At 41.2% G+C, this 23,546-nt stretch overlaps 2 protein-coding genes across 2 annotated transcripts in view; one reads left to right on the top strand and one right to left on the bottom strand.

Annotated features, from left to right (window-relative positions):
* The window catches only part of SNX24 (sorting nexin 24), a 196,196-nt gene extending 183,990 nt beyond the window's left edge, over positions 1 to 12,206 (top strand). The window contains exons 8-13 of the transcript XR_014056394.1: positions 476 to 1,011; positions 6,256 to 6,334; positions 8,043 to 8,153; positions 8,450 to 8,699; positions 11,155 to 11,243; positions 12,128 to 12,206. The gene's annotated coding sequence lies outside the window, so the exon portion shown is untranslated. The remainder of the gene's footprint in view (positions 1 to 475; positions 1,012 to 6,255; positions 6,335 to 8,042; positions 8,154 to 8,449; positions 8,700 to 11,154; positions 11,244 to 12,127) is intronic.
* PPIC (peptidylprolyl isomerase C) lies at positions 205 to 13,817 on the bottom strand. The gene is made up of 5 exons (XM_081499032.1): positions 13,596 to 13,817; positions 8,528 to 8,641; positions 7,687 to 7,780; positions 4,804 to 4,988; positions 205 to 951 (listed from the first exon to the last, which is right to left on the bottom strand). Exons 1-5 carry the CDS (start codon positions 13,710 to 13,712, stop codon positions 823 to 825), a joined length of 639 nt encoding a protein of 212 aa, XP_081355158.1. The 5' UTR covers positions 13,713 to 13,817; the 3' UTR covers positions 205 to 822.
* Between the last annotated feature and the right edge of the window lie 9,729 nt (positions 13,818 to 23,546).

Here is a 23,546-nt window from a genome sequence, read left to right as displayed (position 1 = left end):
TTGAGTATAGCCTGAATCTTCATCCCCATTATGTAAGTGGGAAAAAAAAAAAAAGATTCCTTTCTGTGGCAACTAGACTCCAGTGAACTTTCTAAACATATTACATTGAGTAAAACATGGGTGAATAATCAGCTCAAGTGTCTGGAATGTGGATGGGCATCACTTCTGTGCATTCTCATCACAAATTATCCAGTTGTGTTGATATTTTGAATTGCAGAACCTTTATTACTCTGTTCACTGGTAACATTAAAATGCATATATTTCTGTACATTAGTTTTTAAGAAGAACTTTAGGTTAAAAAAATGTCTTGCAAAAATAATTGATCTATATAAAAAGTATTTAATATAGAGAATAAGCACCTTTCAAAGGTAAAAAGTCCCTGTGACATAGATAATACTGATCAAATCTCCCTTTACCTGAAAAGAATTTCTGTTTGAATACAAAATAATACACTTCTTGTTCCCATCTTTTTCAGAAAAACCTTCAGCATCACTCAATTTGGGGATCACACTTAATCCAGCAAAGTAATGATTGTGTGTGTGTTCTTCAAAAGAAGATACCGAATACAAAGTTTCCTAGTTTAAAAATAGCACCACTAGAGGAAAGGGATAAGTCTTTTAAGTGCAAAGTCCCTAAACAAGTGATTTACCAAAATTCATGCTAACTAAATTTTGAGTGGTTGATTGTTATAACCTTCCTATAATCTGGAGTGGAAAACAGAATAAAGTTAAAAAACGAAGCAAAACAGTAACTTTGAAGAATCAACACATACACACACACACACACACCCCTGCCAGACTGTGTTGTTTTCTGCCAGTTGCATCACCAGTCAGCGACCTCCACCACAAAGGGCGTTTTCACATCTATCTTGCCACTATTGACGATGGAGCAGTCGGTGAGTGGACGGTCGTGCCCATCAGTTGCCTGCAGTTCTATGGAGTGGACCACGGTCTGGTGAGAGAAAAGGAGACCCATGGATCACTTCTGACCAGCAACTATGATGATCAAGAGGTAAAATCAATGTGAAGTCTGAAAGCCTTGGTGGGAAATAAGTTTTCATTTTTTATGATTACAGAAACCATGCAAGCTAACTATGGAAAACTTAGGAAATCTATATATAACATAAAATTTACATACTAGCTTGCTAATCAGAGGGCATATTTGTGTATTTCCTCTCTTCTTTTTATTAGCAACCTAGCTCTAATAAAAAATATTTCTATTCACTTGTTACAACCCAACTTACAAGTTAACATGGAATTTTAAATAATTTCAGCTCCACTCTATAAGGGGTCTAAGTGTAAGAAAATGAGCCAGAAAGCAGATTTAGTAATGGAGCTAGTTCTGGGTTTGCCCATTTTAAAGCTGACTACAGCAAGTGATCTACAGGTTGTATGTGTGTATACCCAGTCACTTAGCTGTGTCTGACTCTTTGCAACCCAATGAACTCTATGTAGCTTGCCAGGCTCCTCTATCCATGGGATTCTCCAGGCAAGAATACTAGAGTGGGTTGCCATTTCCTCCTCCTGGGGATATTCCTGATCCAGGAATTGAACCTGCATCTCTTGCGTCTCGTCTCCTGCATTGGCAGGCCGATTCTTTACCACTAGTGCCACCTGGGAAGCTGAATCTACAGGTTGAGTCTGATACTAATGTAATCTCTACCCCACAGGCTTTCCTGGTGGCTCAGACAGTAAAGGATCCGCCTACAATGCAGGAGACCTGGGTTCGATCCCTGGGTTGGAAAGATCCCCTGGAGAAGGGAACGCTACCCACTTCAGTATTCTGGCCTGAAGAATTCCACGGACTGTATAGTCCATGGGGTCACAAAGAATCAGACATGACTGAGCGACTTTCACTCACTACCCCACCGGTGATATAAAGACCCCTTTCTCTACTCTGGATGGTTTTACAGCCCATGGACCACTTTGTCTCATACAAAGGAAGGACTAAGCTAGTAGATCTCTAATGAGTTTCTAAAATAGGTTGAAAAAAAATAGAATAAAATAGGTTGAAACAAAATAGCAACAGAGTTTCTCAGTGCTTTGTACATGGTGTCAGCTAATCCAAACTAATTTAAGATAAAAGATCAGCATTCTTCTAATAATAATACATATTTCTAAATAGATTGTGTGTGTGGGTTCGTATGTGCATATGTGTGCCTAAAGCAGCAGCTACATACCTGAATTACCTGTGGCAGGTTAAAAAATGCTTATTTAATGGTTAAAATGGAAATTTCTATGTTGGGTATATTTGACCATAATTTTTAACATGATTGTTTGCAGGCCCACCTGTGAAAGTTCTGATTCTACAAGTCTGGGGTGAGGTTCAGTGTTAAGAAAACCACCTAGACAATCTCTGGAGGGTCAGGAAACTGTATGACACACACACTTTCGTATTTTCCTTCTAGAGAGAGTTTATAGTTTTCACTAGTTTCTCAAAGTAGTTTATGACTCATAAAATGTTCAGGACTGTTGGTCTAGGACCGGGAAGCAGATCTCCCAGGATGCGTGCCAGTGGTGGAGGGAGGTTAATACAGTCAACCAGGACACCAAGACATAAGATCCAGAAGACTAGAAGGAAAACCATGACCAGAAGAAGGAAGCCCCAACTGCATAATCTTCATTTTTCTTACAGCCTAGCATTAAAGTGAAAGTGAAAATGAAGTTGCTCAGTCATGTCCGACTCTTTGTGACCCCACGGACTGTAGCCTTCCAGGCTCCTCTGTCTATGGAATTTTCCAGGCAAGAGCACTGGAGTAGGTTGCCATTTCCTTCTCCAGGGGAATCTTCCCGACCCAGGGATTGAACCCGGGTCTCCCGCATTGCAGGCAGACAGTTTACCATCTGAGCCACAGGGAAGCATTATGTTGTACTCAAAAATGCTCACTTGAATCAGTTTACATTTAAACTACTTGGAACCTGATTAGACTCAGCAATCAAAACTCCAAACTGGTTTAACACATGCATGTCTATGTTTAGCTCATTTAAAAAGCAGTAAGAGGCTGGAGACTAGGATTCCTTGCTATTCAAGAGTACATTCTTTTGAGGACACTGGCTCATGAAAATGTAGGCATGTCCTTCACTGGGACCTAAAGTGATATATTAAGTGACAGGTGTTTGCCCCAATTGCTTCTCATCCTGCTTGTTGTTTAATCATTAAGTTGTGTCCAACTCTTTGGGACCCTGTGGACTGTAGCCCTCCAGGCTCCTCTGTCCATGGGAGTTCCCAGGCAAGAACACTGGAGTGAGTTGCCATTTCCTTCTCCAGGGGATCTTCCCAACCAAGGGATCAAACCTGCATCTCCTGCACTGGCAGGCAGATTCTTTACTACTGGGCCACCTCGGAAGCCCTCTCCCACTTGCCAATGAGAATTATTTGACAGTTCTGGTTGAACACATGTTTGCCTTGTAAGGGAGGTTCTGAGTCAGCCAGCTCAGTTCCTGCCCTTTTGTTGGGTAGAGTCAGAATAACCGGTAGAAGTTGTGGAAGAACTGCAGTGAGTGAGATTAGCTTATTTATACTTGGATGAGTTCACATGAAAGCAATGAAATATGGCAGAGGGAAGGGACTCAAGGATGCTCCAAGGTTGTACCGGGCAGACCTTACAGCTGCCAGTTGAGGAGCTGGAAGAGCATCTTTGGGCAGCTGCTAAGGAGGAGAAATGCAGGGAATGGAAGAGAATGAGGAATTTAAGAATTCTTCCTGTGGATTATGAATTGGACCCCTTTGATGTTCTTTGAGACACAGGAGCATAAATTTGAATTCTCTTTAGGAATTCTGGTTGTTATACTGTGTGCCTTTGAAAGTGACTTGTATCTGTACTGAACTACATGGCCTCAGGGTTTTTAAAAATATTTTGAATTGTGGTAAGGAACACATGGAGAAGAAAATGGCAACCCACTCCAGTATTCTTGCCTGGAAAATCCTATGGACAGAAGAGCCTGGCAGGCTACAGTTCATGAGGTTGCAGAGAATCAGACACGACTGAGCAACTGAACACGAGAGATACATAACATATAATTACCATCTTAGCCACTTCTAAGTGTAACTTTAAGTCCATTAGTTTAAGCATATTCACATTATTGTGCAACTAAACCTCTAAAATTTTTTCATCTTGTAAAACTGAAGATTCATAAAGATGCTCACTGAATACCAGCTCCCCATTTCTTCATCCCTCAGCCCCGGGAAACCATCATTCTGCTTTATGTTCCCATGTATTTGACTACTTTAGAGTCCTCATTTCAACGAAATCATACAGTCTTTTGGTGACAGGCTTACTTTACTTAACATGACATTCTCAAGATTTATCCATGTTCTAGCAAGTGACAGGATTTCCTTCCTTTTTAAGTTTAAATGATATTTCATTGTACCTACAGGATTTCATTTGGTTACATTAAAATGAGTTTCCAATTATATCTAATAGTATGATAAATTAAGGACTCAACTTCTCCCCCAGCTTCTGCCCCAATACCCCTAATGATTAAAATACCGTGTGTGTGTGTGTGTGTGTGTTAAGTTGCTTCAGTCATGTCCGACTCTCTGTGAGCCTACTGAATGTAGCCCACCAGGCTGCTGTGTCCATGGGATCTCCAGGCATGAACACTGGAGTGGGTTGCCATGCCCTCTCTAGGGGATCTTCCTAACCCAGGGACTGAGCCCATGTACCATATATACTTTATTCACCTTTGAAGAGGCCAGTCAGCATATAATTATGGCTCCCTAAGAAGCATAATTTGAGAGCAAATCACTAAGAGTACTTTCATTATAAAGCTTTGAATGAGAAAAAATAATATATCAAGTTACCATTCCATCGATGACTTTTCCAAATACCACATGTTTGCCATCCAGCCAGGTGGGCTTGGTCAAGGTGATAAAGAACTGAGAGCCATTGGTGTCAGGCCCAGCATTGGCCATGCTGACCCACCCAATGCCATAATGCTTCAGTTTGAAGTTCTCATCTGGAAATGTCTCACCATAAATGCTTATACCTGGGTGAGACAAAACAAAAAGGGTAGGGTCAGCAGATGTTATACAAAAGTAAATTCTTCAAAGGGAAGTATAAGGTTTGGGTAGAACTGGTTAAGAGAACCCTATAAAAGATGGGGATGAGGAAAAGATGGTCAAACATAAAGAGAAGTTAAGCAGAGGATAAAATTTACTCCTTAAGGAAACAGAGCACCAGGGACCAAAAGAAACAAGCAAAAGCCTTAAATATGACACAAGATGGCAAGATGCCCTCTGGCCTCAAACGAAGACCCAAACCTTGACCAAGCAAGTCAGTGATTTCACTTTGAAATGAGAAGGAATAGCAGGGCAGGATGACATCGTACTGTCCGATGAAATGATGGCTAAGCCATCCTAGTGACCCCATCTCTGTCCTGAGGGTCAGGTCACTTGTCCTGGGGCACTCATACCTCAGCAGCCAAGCCAACTGCAATATGCACTTAATATACACCCTTAGCCAATCCTCATAACAGTCCTATAGGATAGGTTCTCTCATTCCCATTTGTGAATGGGAAACTTATCAACCTTATCAAATGGGAGCTTGTCAAACTTGAAAAAAGTAAAACTTGAACTTCTGGCTCCAACTCTGGTTCTCTAAGCACTTACAGCCTCAGTACAAAGAAGAACAGTGCCAGCCTGGAAGTCATTAGGCTTGATGACTTCAGGATACAGAAGGTGACAGCAACTCGGAGCAGCCAGGGAGCCAACCTTGAGCCAAAGGCAGGCCTGCGGGCTGGAGGTCTAGCACAGCACATTTTCCCTATAAAACAACGGTGCAGACCATCTGCTCCATCCCCCAACCCTGAGTGCCTGTCACACCCAACTTCTCTACTGCAGGGCACCTTACCCATCAGTGGCCAACCTTAAAGTCCTGGCTCAGCTCTCATGTTATCTCCTTCTTACTATGCAGTACTTGTGAAGGACCAGGCAAAAAAGCTCCTTAAGACTTGGTCTTACGTGGGCATTTTTCTTCATTCATATACAACCAAAACCTCTTCATAGCTAACATAGTTAACTTTTCAAGCAGGTTATCTAGGAAGTGTTGCAGTAGAGGAATAGTAAGGACATTTTGTGAATCCTGATGGTTTTTCTTCTTAAGGTGTACATCTTGGGATATATGGCTTCTAAATAAATAACTGGATATTTTAACAACTTCACTGCTTTGTAACTGTCTTATTTTATATTTATCTGAGTAATTTATATTTAATAATTTAAGGAACCCTGCCTTTTTTTCTTTTCTTTTTTTTGTAGAAGAGGTCAAATATAATTCATCTTACCAAGAAAAAAAAAATCCTGGCTCAGTCAGAAGGACCAGAAGTGGATACCAAAAGTAAGCAATTTATAGCTGGTTGGTAAGTGACACATGAAGTGGCCTGGCAGGAAAGTTCTGCCTACAGAGAGGTCTAGGCTAAATTTAAATGATCCAAAAGGTCCTATCTCTAAAACTCAGAGAATTTTAATTCTGTACATGCATGTGCATGTGCACACACGAATGCACGTGCACACACACACACAAGGCAGAGAGAGCAGAGAGAGAAAGAGGAATGGAAGAGAGAACACAGTGAAGTTCTATCACCATTCCTGCTGGGCCTCAGGCAGGACGGTGGGGTGCCAGTCCTGAGGGGACCAGCACTGGAACTGCAGACTTTTCCACTGGAGACCCAGCTCTGCAGCAGCCCCATTCAACCAAGTAACCTGAACATGTTCCTCTGCTCCAGTCTACATTCCCATACCCAGCAGCATTTCCACAGGTGTCTGGCAACTCCACGCATTTAATGACAGCCACTTTGTTATTTAAAAAACCATTGCGATAAACATGATATTAACAATAGTGCTTGAAAATGGCTTGTTTCTTTAAAACGTTAGCCATTTACTATCTACCAAACCCAGTATTTGCTGAATTAAAAATCTTAAACCTATAGTAAATAAAAATTTGGTGTAGTTCCATATTGTATGTATGTTCAGGAAAAGAACTCACTACATTTCTGAGGAAAAGACAGTCCGGGGAGCTGGGCAGCTGGAATCCTCAATGAGAAACAATAAGCTCAGATATATTTGAAATTCTATAAATTGAATTATAGGTACTTTACAGAATTCTAATGGTGTTGATAAAAATTAATTTATACTATAATTGTGACAAGTGTTCTATTATTTAATTTTTTATTATTGCAAAAGCTGATGATAAAATGAGAGAATTTTCAAAGAAGGAGGTAAATTCACCTCTGATCCTGCCACCTAAATACCAGCCTCATCATTCTGGCATGATGCTCCCAGACCACCCCCACCCCACCCCCACCCCAGCAAAATGCACTTCTGCAGCTGGTGGCCCCCCTCCCCCCAGGGGACATGGTTTTTCACTCTACCTCTCCTTGCTATGACAGACATCTTTCCATACTGCTACATACCAGGAGTCTAGGATTTTCATAACAGCAAAACAGCCTACTAAATGAATACATCTCCACTAAGCAAAGACTGTTTAAAACTAGGAGGCCTCACTCATTCGCACCTACCAAGATTTTGTTAGATGAGGCCCTCGGACCAAAAACTCTTATCTTTCTGGAAGAATTTGTCTTTTTGACTTTGATCCTTATAGCTGGGAGTTCAATATGCTAGGTAAATATATCATCTTAGTCTTAGCTTGCACTCGGGTCAGCAGGAAAGGAAAAGGTAAAGAGACGTTACCACCAGTGCCATCTCCCCGGGTGAAGTCTCCTCCTTGAATCATGAAATCTTTGATGACGCGATGAAATTTGCTTCCTTTATATCCATATCCTTTCTAAAGAGATTATGTCAATTGAATACACAAGCAGATACAACCCATACTGTAAGATAAACCCCAGTGTTTATCTGGAAATGACAAAATGAGAAAATTACACAAAATATCTATAGAACTAAAGTAGGTACCTACAATGGTTTACTGACAGATATTTATCATTAGCTGACTGAAAAATAAATAAACTATGGAAGTAAAATACTAACATGCACAAGTAAAAAGAGAGAAGTCTGCATTTTCACTTAATGACTGTTTCACTTTCTAGAACCTTGAGGAAACTGAGTGCTTCAAGAATACAGATTTTATAGAAAAACCAAGTAAAATATTATTAGATGTCTCAGGTTCATCTCATCTACTAATTTACTTATTTTCCCAGGTACAACTTTTTTTTTACATTAAAAAATTTTTTAATGTATTTATTTTTAATTGGAGGATAACTGTTTTACAATATTGTGTTGGTTTCTGCCATACATCAACATGAACCAACCATAGATACACATATGTGCCCTCCCTCTTGAACCTCCCTCCCACTTCCCACCCATCCCACCCCTCTAGGTTGTCACAGAGCCCCAGTTTGAGTTCCCTGAGTCATGCAGCAAATTCCCACTGGTTATCTATTTTACATATGGTAGTGTGTATGTTTCAATGCTATTCTCTCCATTCATTCCCCAGAATACATCTGTATGTTTGGCTTAAAAGGAGGAAGATTCAATTCTGTGCACAGTTAAAGGGAATAAAACTGAGACATACCTCTCCTGTTGCCAGAGCGACAAAATTTTCCACAGTCTTGGGCACGACTTTTCCAAAAAGGCCAATTACGATTCTGCCAACATCTTTATCTCCAATCCTCACATCAAAGAAGACCTGCATGTGGTTGAAAGGCAGAGCACAAGGTTACACTGTGGAAAAGCCACAATACAAGGTAAGTGAATATGACAATCTGAGAAAGGATCCACATGTGAGGGCCCTGGCCACCACCATTTTATAAAGGAGGGGGTGAAGGAGCAAGAGATAAATTAAAGGAGTTCTGAAACCATTTTTGTGGGTGCATTTCACTCACAAATATTCATTCACCAAACAGTTATGGAGCACCATCACGGAGTCAGACCCTGTACTAAGAACTGGGTTTCAAGTTGGACTCAGTACTGTCAGAATGAGCCAGTGACGTCTTCATGAATTCCTCTCCCCCAAGTACCCCAGACACACACTGCTGTCGCCTCCTGTTTCCTAGCTCTGTGGACAAAGCTAAGGGTTGAGAGTGGAGACTGCTGTTCTTCTGAAAGGTGATGCTCTCCTAAGTCTTGGCAGGAGAAAAAACTGGTGAGGAAAGAAATAGTCTAACCGTCCGGATTTATTTTTTTGTAACTTCAAGCAGCGCCAAATTCCCAGTGAGTTCTCAATAGATGTCTTGCTGTCAAGGGGCCTGTGAAAGATGATCAAAACACACAGCCCTGCTCCAGAAGGCCTGCCACTCACATCCAAACACACTAAGACACCCGGGCCTCTGCTGCGTCCTAAGTACAGCAAACATTGCATGCAGGTCCTGACAGAACCATTTACCCTGTACACTTAAGACACCAAATCTGGTCCTCACATTCCCAAAGTTGCCCAAGTAGAATGTGCCCTTTCTCTGTCACAACATTTTAAAACAGAAGAGAGCAAACACACCTCCAGAAGTTAGTCACTTCTTTCTTTGCAGATAAGCCTTAAAAGTTCTCTTGGACTTTTTTTAACTGTTTCACCTAAAATGAAATTATATACAGTCTGCTTCACAAATCACTGTATTAAGGTAATTTCGAGACAGAACGTTTGAAAAGGCCGCAGAGTCGAAGGGCATTCTGTTAGCAAGTTTAGATTATATGAACCAATTCACTATTTGACTGGGTAAAAAAAAAAAAAAAAAGACATTCAAGAGATGGCTTTAAAAAATTTAAGAAGGTGTCAAAGAGAAAAGATGTCATACAGTTTAGAAAAATTGTAAAGTAAAGACTGTCAAGCATTTAGTTCAAGACAAGAGCCTCTCCCAATACATCAGGACGTCTGTCACAGGATGATGTGATATTTAGTGTTCCGTGTGGCATTTTGCAATTTTACACGGCCAGAGCTGTAAAAAACTGTGTTATTATTATTTATGTGGTAAAAATTTAGAGAATGCATAAAAGACCAGGCCCTTGAGATTGGGCAGTGCAGTGAAAGAGGACAATTCAGGAAGCTCCATTAATGCCCGCAAGAGCCTGGCATGCAGAGCTGGGGTCAAAGAAGCAGTTCTCCAAAGGGATTTCCAACCCAAGAAGTAAATTCAGTAACAGGCAATAATGAAGCGGCTCCAGGACAAGAATTGAGTATGCATTCATAACGAACCACCACATAAGCCTGCCAGACTTTTAAAATAGAGAAAAGAAAGCCTGTGAGCATTTCAATGGCAAAGAGAATAAAATGTGGGAGGAAAGCATGAGAAGATGAAGAAAAAAGGTCTATGTCCCCCAGTGTAACTCTCCAATAACCATCTTGTTTTCCTACATGCAGCCTAGCGCACATATTAATACGATGTTTTTTCCCAAACCACGGCATCCTTCAACTTCTTGCGTGACGGCATGAAAATACAGCAGAGTTTCCCTAACTCTAACGGAAATGATGAAGTCAAATCTTATTAAATACTTGTCAAAGATCTCTGCAGAAGGCAGTGTGAGGGTACAAGTGGAGGGAGTCCCTGTCCTCAGGGAGATTATGTAAAGAGACAGGCCGAGTACATGAGCAGCTATAGCACAAGGCCGCGGGTGAGAAGTGCCCCAAGAACACTGAATACCAGTGTGCTGGAGGAAAGCTGAGGGCTGCGGGCAGGCATCCTGACAGAGGTGTGATGGGATGCAAGCCTGGAAGGAGGGGAGCAGCCTCCAGGAACAAGAACGGGCAGTTCTTCCTGGAACCAAAGCACTGAGGCAGGAAAAGGGATCCATGTGCAGAGAAGCAACACACCCCTTCTGACCACAACCGGCTGGGAAGGAAGACTCTCACACATTTCAGAAAGTGGAGGAAAGATGCTGGCTAAGAGTTCCAAGTGTTGTTAGGCAATACTAGGAACGCGCAAGACAGAATTTCCATTTGAAGCTGCGTTCACTTGGACTGCGATTTGTCATGAATGTGGCTCTCCCTGTCTAGGCAATTTCTGCCTGAAGGGGTGGAAATGGCATTTTTAGATCCCCAGTGCTCAGCACAGTGTCAGCTCAAGCAGTTACTTAAAAAAAAAAAAGGAAATACTGAATGACGACCAGGGCACACACACCTAAACAGATGGTAAGGTGGGCCTGGGGTGGCCGCCAGGCAAACCCTCTTACCCTGAGATCGTCTCTGATTTTGCTGCCTGTCCTTGGGAACAGGCCCTGTGAAAGGGATGAGGCTGCAAAGTCCCACAGAAGAGGAAGCGCAGAGATGGTCACTGTGATGGGAAGTCAAGCTTTACAAGAAGGTATGTAACAGAGAAAATGTCATGGTTAGAGGTGGTGATTATCTGTGGAGATCGGGGCCAGCTTCCTGGAAAAGGTGGCGCTTGAATTCCACATTGCACTTCAAGAGCTGGCCCCTTGGTCCCTCCTTTTTTCCCTTGAGGCTGCCCTTGAAAGTCATTTGAAAATTATGGGGCACTGGAGGGTGGGAAGAGACAGGGGAAGGGGCAAGAGGACCTCACAGAGCCTGCCCCAAACCCTTGTAGGGTTAACTGTGCTTCTGTTTCCAAAGTAACTGGGGCAGACGCCAGGTGCAGGAGCCCGGAGGTCAAGGAAACTGTTCTCAAACCAGCTCCACCACTTACTGGCCATGGGACCTTGGGCAACTCCAAGTCCCTGCTCCTCATCTGTACCTGCCCTGCCCCAGGAGGATTAATAAGATAACACAAATAACACTAACAGTTGACCTCTTAAATCAGGAACTTCAATCAGGGCTAAGCACTTTACCTGTTCTGTCACATCAAATATGCAAAACCTTGCCAGCAGGTATTATTTCTATTTCCACTTACAGAGGAGGAGCCTCAGGCATTCTTGGTAACTTGTTATTACCTCAGCTGAAGCCTCTTGGCCACTCTGAGAACTGCAGAAAGTGATAGCAACCTGTGACTTGAGCACAGCTGGAAAGATGGCAGCATTATTTTCTACACTCTCAGGTGCCTGACGCTGCACAGAGCCCATGGCATCTGCTAGAAAATGCAAGGGTGCAAATGCCAACTGGGTGGATTTTGAGACCAGTGAGACCCTGAACCTGAGGCTCTCAGACTGAGCAGGAGGTTGAGGTGGTGGCTGGCAGCAAGAGTCACAGACAAGAAAGGGAGGGACAGCACTTCATACCTCTCATTTACAGATTCCTGTTTTCAAACACTATCAGAGGAAAAGCTAAAGACTGCTGGGGAAAACACACAATACACTAGAATGATGGCCAATTCATCTACTTGTCCACACTCAGAGAAATCATTTTTAATATTTTCACTTCCCAACAGGTTAGTTGTCTTAAAACGCCCCACTGAAAAAGTAATTCAGCAGAGTCGAATCTGTGACAGGACATGCCTGCACAGTTAGCTTTTAGAACTTAATGACAAATGGGGTGGGAAAAAAGGAGATAGTGTTAAGTGACTATTCCAAACCTAGGGTGCATGAAAACTCACTCAGTGACAGCACCCTGGCTAAGAAGCCCCCGCTCTTCTTCCCCTCTCCCTGAGGTTCCCAGCCACAGTTCATTTATCACCGCACCCCCGCAGCAGGGCCTTCCTGCTCACTCCCCACTCTCAGGCTACACCAGGTGCTGGGCTGAACCTCTCCCGCCCCGTGTCCTCCCCACTCCTCCGGTGGGGTCTGCAGTGGAGGACTGAAGCACCCAACACTGTCATTTCGGCTGGCAGACGGGACCGATTGTTAAGACCACCTGCAGCTGCTCCTCCTTCCAGATTCCAAGACACTCCTGCCAGTGGGTTTTCTAGAAGTGGTGATCAAGGGCACCAAATCACTCCTTTCCTCCCTCTGTCTCTCCGGGCATCCTCCCATTATCTTATACCCTTGGGTAAACATGCTGAAAAAAGACGTGAAGCTGTAAGGAGGCAGTCTAAGGCAGCTCCCCACCCCACCACCTCCCATCGAGATTGAAAGGCTGGCTTCAGTCATGCAGGGGCCTCCTGGGCCTCGCTCAGCGGCATCCCAAACACTGGGTCTACTTCCCAGTCTGAAAAGCGCACCTCTCCTTCCCTGGCGGGGATTGATGGTGGTTCCTAAACACGAAACGGAGGACAGTCCTTGGTTAAGCAAGGCCACGTAACGCCTACCCTACCCCAAGCGACAGGGGCTGGACCTGGGCTCTGCCAGGCCGGGTGACATCCTCGGGGGCGGCCCAGCTGCAACCCCTCCTCTTGGAGCGCGCTTCCTTCGCCCTCCTGCATTCTTCCTGCTTCCACTCCCAAGTCCCCGCCACGCCGAAGGAAGTCCTCGGCTGTCTCCTCCCTAGAGAAAGGGCTCGCCGGTTCCGGAAGCTTCTCCCAGCTCGCGGGCTGGTGGCCACGTCGGATCACCAGCCCAGGAGGTGACGCTCAGACAGCCCGTGGCGGAGGCGGGCTCGGCCTAGCGCCCCTAAACTCTCCCTGGAGAGCAAGGACGCTCCCCAAGCCGCGTGCGGGCGCGGGGACCCCCCCCACTACCACCTAGCCCCGCGGCCGCCTCCCGTCCTCTGCGCCTGGGAAGCCCCCTGATCGCCGCCCCTGCCCCTGAGGTTCCAGTCCCCAAAGCTCTCCCATCCCCCCCCCCCGGGCGGCACGAGGGGAACTTGCTGCCCGCTGCCCGGTCACCTTGGCCGTCACCGTGGGGCCTCGCTTGCGGAAGCCCGAGGCTCCCGCGGACGGTACGAGGGCGCTGAGCCCCACGCAAAACACGAGAGGTAGCAGCAGCCGGAGACCCGGGCCCATGATGAGCGGTGGTGGTGGCGGTGGCGGCAGCGGCTGGGGCGCGACCGCAGGCTCCTGGACTGCCGGCGGGACTCCTGGCCGGCTGCGCCTGCGCGCTCCCGGCTCGAGGGGCGGGGGTGATGGAGACGCGGCTCTCCGGGCAGGCCCGGAACCTCGGGCGCCTCCTCCCAGGTTCAGCCCAGCGACCCGAGCTAGGGGCTCTGAGAGGCGCGCCACGAAGCCCGGAGCCGAGTACAACCGCCTCGCGGGTGGAAGTTGCGCTGGGCGCGGGGATCTGGAGCAAGCCGGCGCTGCTCGGATGATGCCTGCTCGGTCCAGACCCGTGAGCTGAGGGATGCGCGCTGGGGCACCGCCGAGAACTTAACAGCGTAGACGCGTATTAAACCTGATGGAAAGTCGAGGACTCTCCGGGCTCCGGGTCATCCTGGCATCTTGCGTGCTGCGACGGATCCCTCTCAGTGACCGCAGCTTCCGTTGGAGCCGAGCAGCCTCTGCCAAGCCTGCCAGGTTCTAATGTTCCATCAGAGGCTTTAGCTAAGTTCTGGACTCCTCTCAGAACTCCTGAGACCCTGGATGTTTCTACTCGATTAAACAGGACGAATGACCTCTAATTGAGATGATTCAAATTGGAGATATACTTTTTACAAACTTAAAAATTATGTTTAGAAATTAATGACATGGGGAAATACTCATATTTTTAAATGGAAAACTCATGTTGCAAAATTGGACCTCGATTGTGTAAATGTATAAAGGCATTTTAAAAACGGAAAGAAATGTACCAAAACATTTACAGTAGCTATGGTGATAGAATAATGGGTTTTTGTTTTCTTTGTAATTTTCTGATTTCCCAGATGTTCTACATTGAACATGTAAGTATTTTATAATCAGGAAAACGTTTAAAACTCAATGCTGTTTGCCTTAAGACTTCAAAGAACTTAAAAAAAAAAAGACTTCAAAGAACTTTTTTAATGTAATAGAGCCAAAATTAACTACAAATTAATGATAGTTTTCTCTTGGTTTTCTTAGAGACTAGTGCCATGACTTTCAAGCCAAAATTTTCCTTGGATAAGCAGATAGGATTCCTATGTGTAACTAAGTGTAGGTCTAAAATTACACTGGAACCATTTATTATATATACAAAGGGTAACCACCACGTTTCAAGGCTGGGCAGAACACTTGTGAGCTATTTTGATATTCAGTCCAGTGAAAGATCTAATGGATTTCCTCATCACTCTCACCCCCAATAAAGAAAGAATCCCCCTTTTGTAGCAAGCTAAGGGTATCAGAGGGCTTATGCCTGTATTTATTTCTCCTGATTCAGATCTAGTACAGCGTCAGGTATATAGTGATTTCTCAATAAATATTTGTTCAGTGAGTGAATATGTCTATCTCCTTAAATTTTTTTATTGGGAAGATTAATACAAATAAAGAGAAGTGAACAGAATGTACATGTACAAATCAACAAATTATCAAAAAGCAAATACAGCTAGAACCCCACATATCTAAAGGAATGAAATATTCACTGGCTTGCTAGAAACTCCTCTTGTGTTCACTTGCAGTTACTAACACTTTCTTCTCCCTAAATTAACCACTATCCTGACGTAAGATCCTGGAATCTTACGTGTTCTTTTTGCTGGAATTAATGAAATTCATCCATGATTTTGTGTGTAGCTATTTTGATGCATAGGACAAGCTGGGGGTCGAATTTTTTTCCATACGAATTCCATTGTCTCAGCATAATTTATTGAAAAGTGACTTCTTTACTTATTGCTCTGTAATGCTACTTCTGTCATGGAATAAGTGTCCCTACATATATGGGTCTGTCTGTGCACCCTCTTTTCTGTCCCATTGACATATTTGTCTATCTTCATGCCAACACCACACTGTCTTAGTGAAAATAGTCTTAAAATAAGTCTTCATAGTTAGTAGTAGAAGTCCTCTTACTTTGTACAATAGATTTCTGGCTATTCTTGACCCTTTCTGTGTTCATATAAACTGGAAAATCAGCTTGTCAGTTTCCATAAAGTGGGAATTTAATTGGATTTACATTGCATGTATACCTTCTTTTGGAAAGACTTGGCATATTTGTAATATTGTGTCTTCCATTCAGGAACATGGCATATTCCTCCATTTATTTACCTCTTCTTTAATTTCTCTCAGTAAGATTTCATAGTTGTCTGTCTAAAAACCTTATACATATAATGTTAAGTTGATTTCAAGGTATTTGGTGTTTGTTTTGTTTTTTGCTATTGTAAATTATATCTTTTTAACATTTATTTACCTGTTTGTTAGTATTATAGTAAAATAAATTGTGTATATTAACCTTGAATAGGCTAGTGTGTTAAACTTATTAATTACAATGATTTATCTGTGAATTATTTAGGATTTTCTACATAGACAACTATATTATTAAATAATGACAGTTTTAGTCCTTCCTTTCTAATCTGTATACCTTTTATTTCTTTTTCTTGCCACCAGGGCCTTGAGTACAAAAAGAAGTGACTGTAGGATGAGTCCTTGTTTTGGGCGTTAAATTTGCCCCTAAATGGGTACATCAAAGTCAGAAACCCCAGTATCTGTGAATGTGACCCTATTTCCAAATAGGGGTTTTTTGTGTGTGGATGTAATCAAGTTGAGATCCTATTGAAGCAGGTTATGTGACTAGTGTCCTTGTAAAAAGAGGAGAGACAAAGAAACCCTCCCCTCACCACGGCCGCCTCGGGGGAAACACCATGTGAAGACAGAGAAAGAGATTGAAGTGGTACATCTATGAGTCAAGAAATGCCCGGGGTAGCTGGCAGTCACCGGAAGCCAAGAAGAGGCCAGGAAGGACCCTCCCCTAAGGAGAACATGGCCCTGTCAGCACCTAATTTCTGACACCTAGCCTCCAGAACTGTGAGACAATACACTTTTGTTGTTGTAAATGATCCCAGTTTGTGGTACTTTGTTATGGTAAGTCTAGGAAATTAATAATACACTTGTCTGTCCTAATGCCAGAGGAAAAGCTTTCAATATTTACCATTAAGTCTGATATTTGCTGAATATTCTTTTGAGTGAGGATAACCTTTTTCAGCTTAAGAGAATTCCTTTTTAGTCCTGATTCATTAAGAGGTTTTGTCACAAATTTGATCAACATCATGTACTGAAAGCAACCAGAATAATCGCATGATTTTCCCTTACTCTGTTCATATGAATTGCATTGATTTTCAAATCTTCAGCCATCCTTGCTTTTAGGAATATGCCCAATATGTATTAACCTTTTTTTATATTGCTGTATATGTATATAAAGCCAACTTAACAAGAACTGAAAAAAGGCATTTCTCCTGAAATGAAGTTCAGGAAAAAATACCAGTAAATAAATTGATTTGGCTTTCCAGTTCAAGCCAAGCAAATCATCAGCTTTCCATTTTTATGTAAATGGATAAGTTTGCTGTTTTTTGTTCAGAATATTTGCATCTGTATTCACAAATCAGACCAGCTTAAAAAACTTTCCTTTTTGAAATTTCCTGTCAGTGTTTTTTTTTTTCTTGGTCAGGATTGGCAAATGGTAGGGATTTTTTCCTATGCTCTGAAAAGATATGTGAATGATTGCCATTATTTCTGCCTTGATTGTTTCTTATAAGCCATATATGCCTAGAGTTTTATTTATTGTAGTTTTAAATTATAGGTTAATGTTTTTAATGATTGAAGGACTATTTAAGTTTTGTATTCTGTCAATTTTTATGTCTATTTTGAGAAATTTACTTCATTTATATTTTTAAATTTATTTACATAAATTTGTTTAATACATCTTTTTATAATTTTGTAGGTCTGCAGAACTTACAGTAAAGGTTTTTTTCATTCCTGACATTGACTGTTCTTACCTTTTTTCTTTTTTTTCCAACAGCTGCATCAAATGAGTTTAGGATTACAATATGTTTGATTTTATTTCATTAGTTTATGTCTTCATTCCTTCTTTCTCTTTCTTTGAGTTTAATTTTCTATTATTTTCTATCTTGTTGAAATAGACTATTTTTTTTTACTTAGCAGTATGCATTAACATTTCCTCCATGTCATTTAATGGCTTAATAACTCATTTGTTTTTTTATTGCTGAATAGCTCTCCATTGTATGCTATACCGCTGTTTATCCATTTACCTACTAAAGGACAGCTCTTGATTGCTTCCAAGTTATGGAATTATGAAAAAAGACACGATTAGCTCTGTATACAAGTTTTTATACAGCTATAATTTTTCAATTCCTTTGGATAAATACCTTGTAGAGTGATTGCTGGATCATACGGTAAGAGTATGTTTCATTTTGTAAGAAACTGCCAAACTATCTTCCATGGTGACTATACCAGCAATGAGTGAGAGTTCCTGTTGCTCCACATCCTTGCCAGCATTTGGTGGTGTTAATGTTTTCAATTTTAGCTATTCTAATAGGTGTGTGTGTGTGGCAGGGTTGGCGGGGGAGGGTGGGTGTAGTAGTTTAGCTCTTAATGTTGTGTAAGCCGAATTCTTTTTTTTTTTCTTAAATCCATGAATAACAACATTCCTGAGAAGAAAGAATTCTGAAAACTATGACACAAAGAACTTAGGTTGTGTTTTTTTCCATTTGTTTAAACTAAAAACCAAGAATAAGTTACCCGTTTCTCCCATCCCCAACTCCCACTGCTGGCAGTCGCCATCTGTCCTCTGTATGAGATTAGTTGTTTTTTTGTTTGTTTGCTTTTGATTTTTTTAAGATTCCACCTATGAGAAATCATGTGATACTTGTCTTTCTCTCTCTGATTTATTTTACTTAATTCATCAAATTTTTTAGCCTTTCTTCTTTTATATCTATGTGCAATTAAAATGATAAAATTCCCCTTAAGAAGCACAACTTTAGATGCTTTCCACATCTAAAATTTTGATATGTAGTATTTTCGTTATCATTCAGTTAAAAATATTCTCAAATTTGCACTTAAAAAAACTCGTGTTGCTTAGAAGTATAGTTTATTTCCAAAACATAACTCTTTAACAATCCTTTTATTAATAAGTCCTAGCTTAGTTGTATTGTGCTAAGAAAGCATACTCTTTATTATTTCATTCTTTTTTTTTAAAATAAATTTATTTATTTTAGTTGGGGGCTAATTACTTTACAATATTGTAGTGGTTTTTGCCATACATTGACATGAATCAGCCATGGGTTTACATGTGTTCCCCATCCTGAACCCCCATTCTTTTAAAACACTTGGAGACTTGGTTTATGATATAAGATCTGGTCAGTTTTGGGGGAAAACAGTTTCCTGTGTATTCCATGCCTTCTGCCCTTGCTGGACTCAGTATTCTGTGTATGTCCATTAGATCGAGCTTGTTAATCTCACATTTCATATCTCTATCATTCTTGACCTTTTATCTGCTTGTTATAAGGGTTATAAGGGTTACTATAGGAGTGTGTTAAAGTCTCATTATCACTATAGATTTTAAATTTTTCCTCATAGATCTGTAAATTTTTCTTCATGTGTTTTAAGCCACTTTATTAGAGTGCAAAAAAATACAAAACATAACTCTGCAAAAAAATATTTTTTTGATAAATTTAATTTTTTGTAATTATGAAGTGTCACTCTTTACTTCTGGTAATGCTTTCAGCCTTGAAGTCTGAATTATAACTCACCATCTTTCTTTTGGCTACCTAGTGCATGGTTTATCTTTTACTATGATTCTACTTTTAATCGATCTGTCCTTATATTTCAATATATCTCTTGTAAATAGCATAAATTGTTTCTTTAATAAAGTTTGGTATCTTTATCTTAAGTAGAATATATAGCCTGTTTACATTTAATGTATTTACTTCATGTTTCAATTTAAATATAATATCTTCATATTTTATTTTTATTGGTACCCTATTTTATGTTTCTCTTTGTCCCTTTTCTTGCCTTACTCTGATTTGATGGAACAGATTTTAGTATTCTGAATTCCTCCTATACTAGTCTGATATTTACTCATCCTTTTAATACTCTTTCAGTAGTCTTATTAGAGATTACACCATGCAATCTTGATTTTTCAAAGCCTAGTGTTACTTGTTAGTTTTATTCTCTTTCTGGATAATATAAAACCTCAGGACACTTAATTCTATTTGCTTTCATGTAATTTTGTGTAGGTGTAGTCATGAATTTTATTTTTATCCCCACAACTCATAATCAGTTCAGTTCAATTGCTCAGGCGTGTCCAACTCTTTGTGACCCCATGGAATGTATCACGCCAGGCTTCCCTGTCCATCACCAACTCCCGGAGCTTGCTCAAACTCATGTCCATTGAGTCGGTGATGCCATCCAACCGTCTCATCCTCTGTCGGCCCCTTCTCCTCCTGCCATCAGTCTTTCCCAGCATCATGGTCTTTTCCAATGAGTCAGTTCTTCACATCAAGTGGCCAAAGTATTGGAGTTTCAGCTTCAGCATCAGTCCCTCCAATGAATATTCAGGACTGATCTCCTTTAGGATGCACTGGTTGGGTCTCCTTGCAGTCCAAGGGACTCTCAAGAGTCTTCTCCAACACCACAGTTCAAAAGCATAAATTCTTGGGCACTCAGCTTTCTTTATGGTCCAATTCTCACATCCTTACATGACTGTGGGAAAAACCATACCTTTGACTATGTGGACCTTTGTCAGCAAAGTAATGTTTCCGCTTTTTAATATGCTGTCTATGTTGGTCATAGCTTTTCTTCCAAGGAGCAAGCGTCTTTTAATTTCAGGGCTGCAGTCACCATCTGCAGTGATTTTTGAGTCCCCCCAAAATAAAGTCTCTCACTGTTTCCATTGTTTCCCCATCTGTTTGCCATTAAGTGATGGGGCCAGATGCCATGGTCTTTGTTTTTTGAATGTTGAGTTTCAAGCCAGCTTTTTCACTCTCCTCTTTCACTTTCATCAAGAGGCTCTTCAATTTCCTCTTTGCTTTCTGCCATAAGGATGGTGTTATCTGCATATCTGAGATTATTGATAGTTCTCCTAGCAATCTTGATTCCAGCTTCTGCTTCATCCAGCCCAGCATTTTGCATGATGTGTATGAGTTAAATAAGCAGGGTGACAATATACAGCCTTGATGTATTCCTTTCCCAGTTTGGAACCAGTCTGTTGTTCCATGTCTGATTCTAACTGTTGCTTCTTGACCTGCATACAGGTTTCTCAGGAGGCAGGTAAGGTAGTCTGGTATTCTCATATCTTGAAGAATTTTCCACAGTTTGTTGTGATCCACACAGTCAAAGGCTTTGGCATAGTCAATAAAGCAGAAGTAGATGTTTTTCTGGAACTCTCTTGCTTTTTCGATGATCTAACGGATGTTGGCAATTTGATCTCTGGTTCGTCTGCCTTTTCTAAATCCACCTTGAACATCTGGAAGTTCTTGGTTCATGTACTGTTGAAGCCTTGCTTGGAGAATTTTGAGCATTATTTTGCTAGCGTGTGAGATGAGTGCAACTGTGCGGTAGTTTGAACATTCTTTGGCATTCCCTTTCTTTGGGATTGGAATGAAAACTGACCTTTCCAGTCCTGTGGCCACTGCTGAGTTTTCCAACTTTGCTGGTCGGAACTAAATCAAATCCCTTATGATTATACAGTGGAAGTGACAAGTAGATTCAAGGGATTAGATCTGATAGAGTGCCCGAAGAACTATGTACAGAGATTCATGACATTGTACAGAAGGCAGTGATCAAGACCATCCCCAAGAAAAAGAAATTCAAACAGGCAGAATGGTTGTCTCAGGAGGCCTTGCAAATAGCTGAGAAAAGAGAAGCTAAAGGCAAAGGAGAAAAGGAAAGATATACTCATTTGAATGCAGAGTTCCAAAGAATAGCAAGGAGAGATAAGAAAGCCTTCCTCAGCAATCAATGCAAAGAAATGGAGGAAAACAATAAAATGGGAAAGACTAGGATCTTGTCAGGAAAATTAGAGATACCAAGGGAACTTTTCATGCAAAGATGGGCGCAATAAAGAACAGAAATGGTATGGACCTAACAGAAGAAGAAGATTCCATTAAGAGGCTATAAAGATGCTATTAAGAAAAGGTAGCAAGAATAAACAGAAGAACTATACAAAAAACATCTTCATGACCCAGATAATCATGATGATGTGATCACTCACCTAGAGCCAGACATCCTGGAATGCAAAGTCAAGTGGGCCTTAGGAAGCATCACTATGAGCAAAGCTAGTGGAGGTGATGGAATTCCATTGAGTTATTTCCAGTCCTACAAGATGATGCTGTTAAAGTGCTGCACTCAGTATGCCAGAAAATTTGGAAAAGTCAGTATTGCCTAATAAAATCATATACATTTAGATTTATCCAAATATTTGCATTGTCTTTGCTCTTTATTACTTCCTGTACTTCTAACTTTATACACTGATCATTTTCCTCCTGCCTAAAGAGTTCTATTTGATATTTCCTTAAGTGCCAGTCTGCTGGTAAGAAATTATTTAATTTTTATCTGGAAATGTCATTCCTGAAGGATATTTTTGCCCAGTATAAAATGATTTTCATTCAACAGTATGAGCATGTCATTTCTTTTGACTTCTCATTTCCATTATCTCTGTTGAGAAATTTGCTATATTACTCCTTTGAAAGCAATTTGTCTTTTTAAAATCTAGATGATTTTAATATTTTTCTATATTTTATTTTCAAAGCAGTTATATTAGAATTTGCTTAAGTACAGATTTCTTTTTATTTATCCTTCTTGGGCTTCCCTTGTAGCTCATGGACTTCCCTTGTAGCTCGGTCGGTCAAGAATCTATCTTCGATGCAGGAGACCCAGGTTCGATTCCTGTATTGAGAAGATTCCCTGGCAAAGGAAATGGCAACCCACTCCAGTATTCTGGCCTGGAGAATCCCATCTACAGAGGAGCCTGGCAGACTACGTCCGTGGGGTCACAAGAGTCGGACACAATTTAGCGACTAAACCACCACTACCTAGGTTTGTCATAGCTATTCTTCTAAGGAGCAAGTCTTTGGGCTTCCCTGGTGGCTCAGCTGGTAAAGAATCTCCCTGCAGTGCAGGAGACCTGGGTTCGATCCCTGGGTTGGGAAGATTCCCTGGAAAAGGGAAGCACTACCCACTCCAGTATTCTAGCTCAGAGAATTCCACGGACTGTATAGTACATGGGGTCACAAAGAGTCGGACATGATTGAATGACTTTCCATTCACTGGGATTAATAGGGCCTCTTAAATCTGTGACTTGATGTCTCTTACCAACTTTAGAAAAGTTTCAGTCATTCAAAAATCACTTATAACCTGTGCCACTACCTAAAGCAATTACTTTCATTTGTGTGCATTCCTTCACAGTCTCTTTCACATGTTTCTAAAGCATTTTTGTGATACAATAGTGGTGTAAATTGTATAATTTAAATAACAGATAAAAGGTAAGATTGATATAAAATGTGTACAGTATATATTGCATCTATGCAAATGTATTGCATTTATGAAATGTGAAAAGGATTCGCTAGTGTGTCGGCAGTTTGCTTTTGTGGTATCAAAATTAACTGGAGGTTTGTATTTGCAGCTTGCCACTTTTGTTGTAGTTTTGATTCATCATAAAGAGTGTTGTGTTTCACTTACTAATGATTTATGAGTACCAGAGAGTACAGTTTTATCATATTTAGGTTTTTTCCAAGTATATCATGAGCAACTTTTTCATTTCTGCTGCTTTTAACAGAAATATGGTTCTCAAAGCTACCTCTCAGTGTCATTCAAAACACTTTATTTCTTTGCCATTATGTTACTTTTTCCTCATTTATAAATGACACCTTAGTTGAGTCAAATGTTACCTTCCCTCAAACTACAAAGAAGCTTTGCTAAATTAAATTCATGTTTAGAAAATAAATGCTG

Source organism: Giraffa tippelskirchi, chromosome 6, assembly GCF_054371585.1.
Source record: "Giraffa tippelskirchi isolate mGirTip1 chromosome 6, T2T-mGirTip1v1.2.pri, whole genome shotgun sequence".
In the NCBI taxonomy this organism is placed as follows: domain Eukaryota; kingdom Metazoa; phylum Chordata; class Mammalia; order Artiodactyla; family Giraffidae; genus Giraffa; species Giraffa tippelskirchi.
Note: the sequence above shows the minus strand (reverse complement) of the source record. Positions and strands in the feature narration are given on the sequence as shown.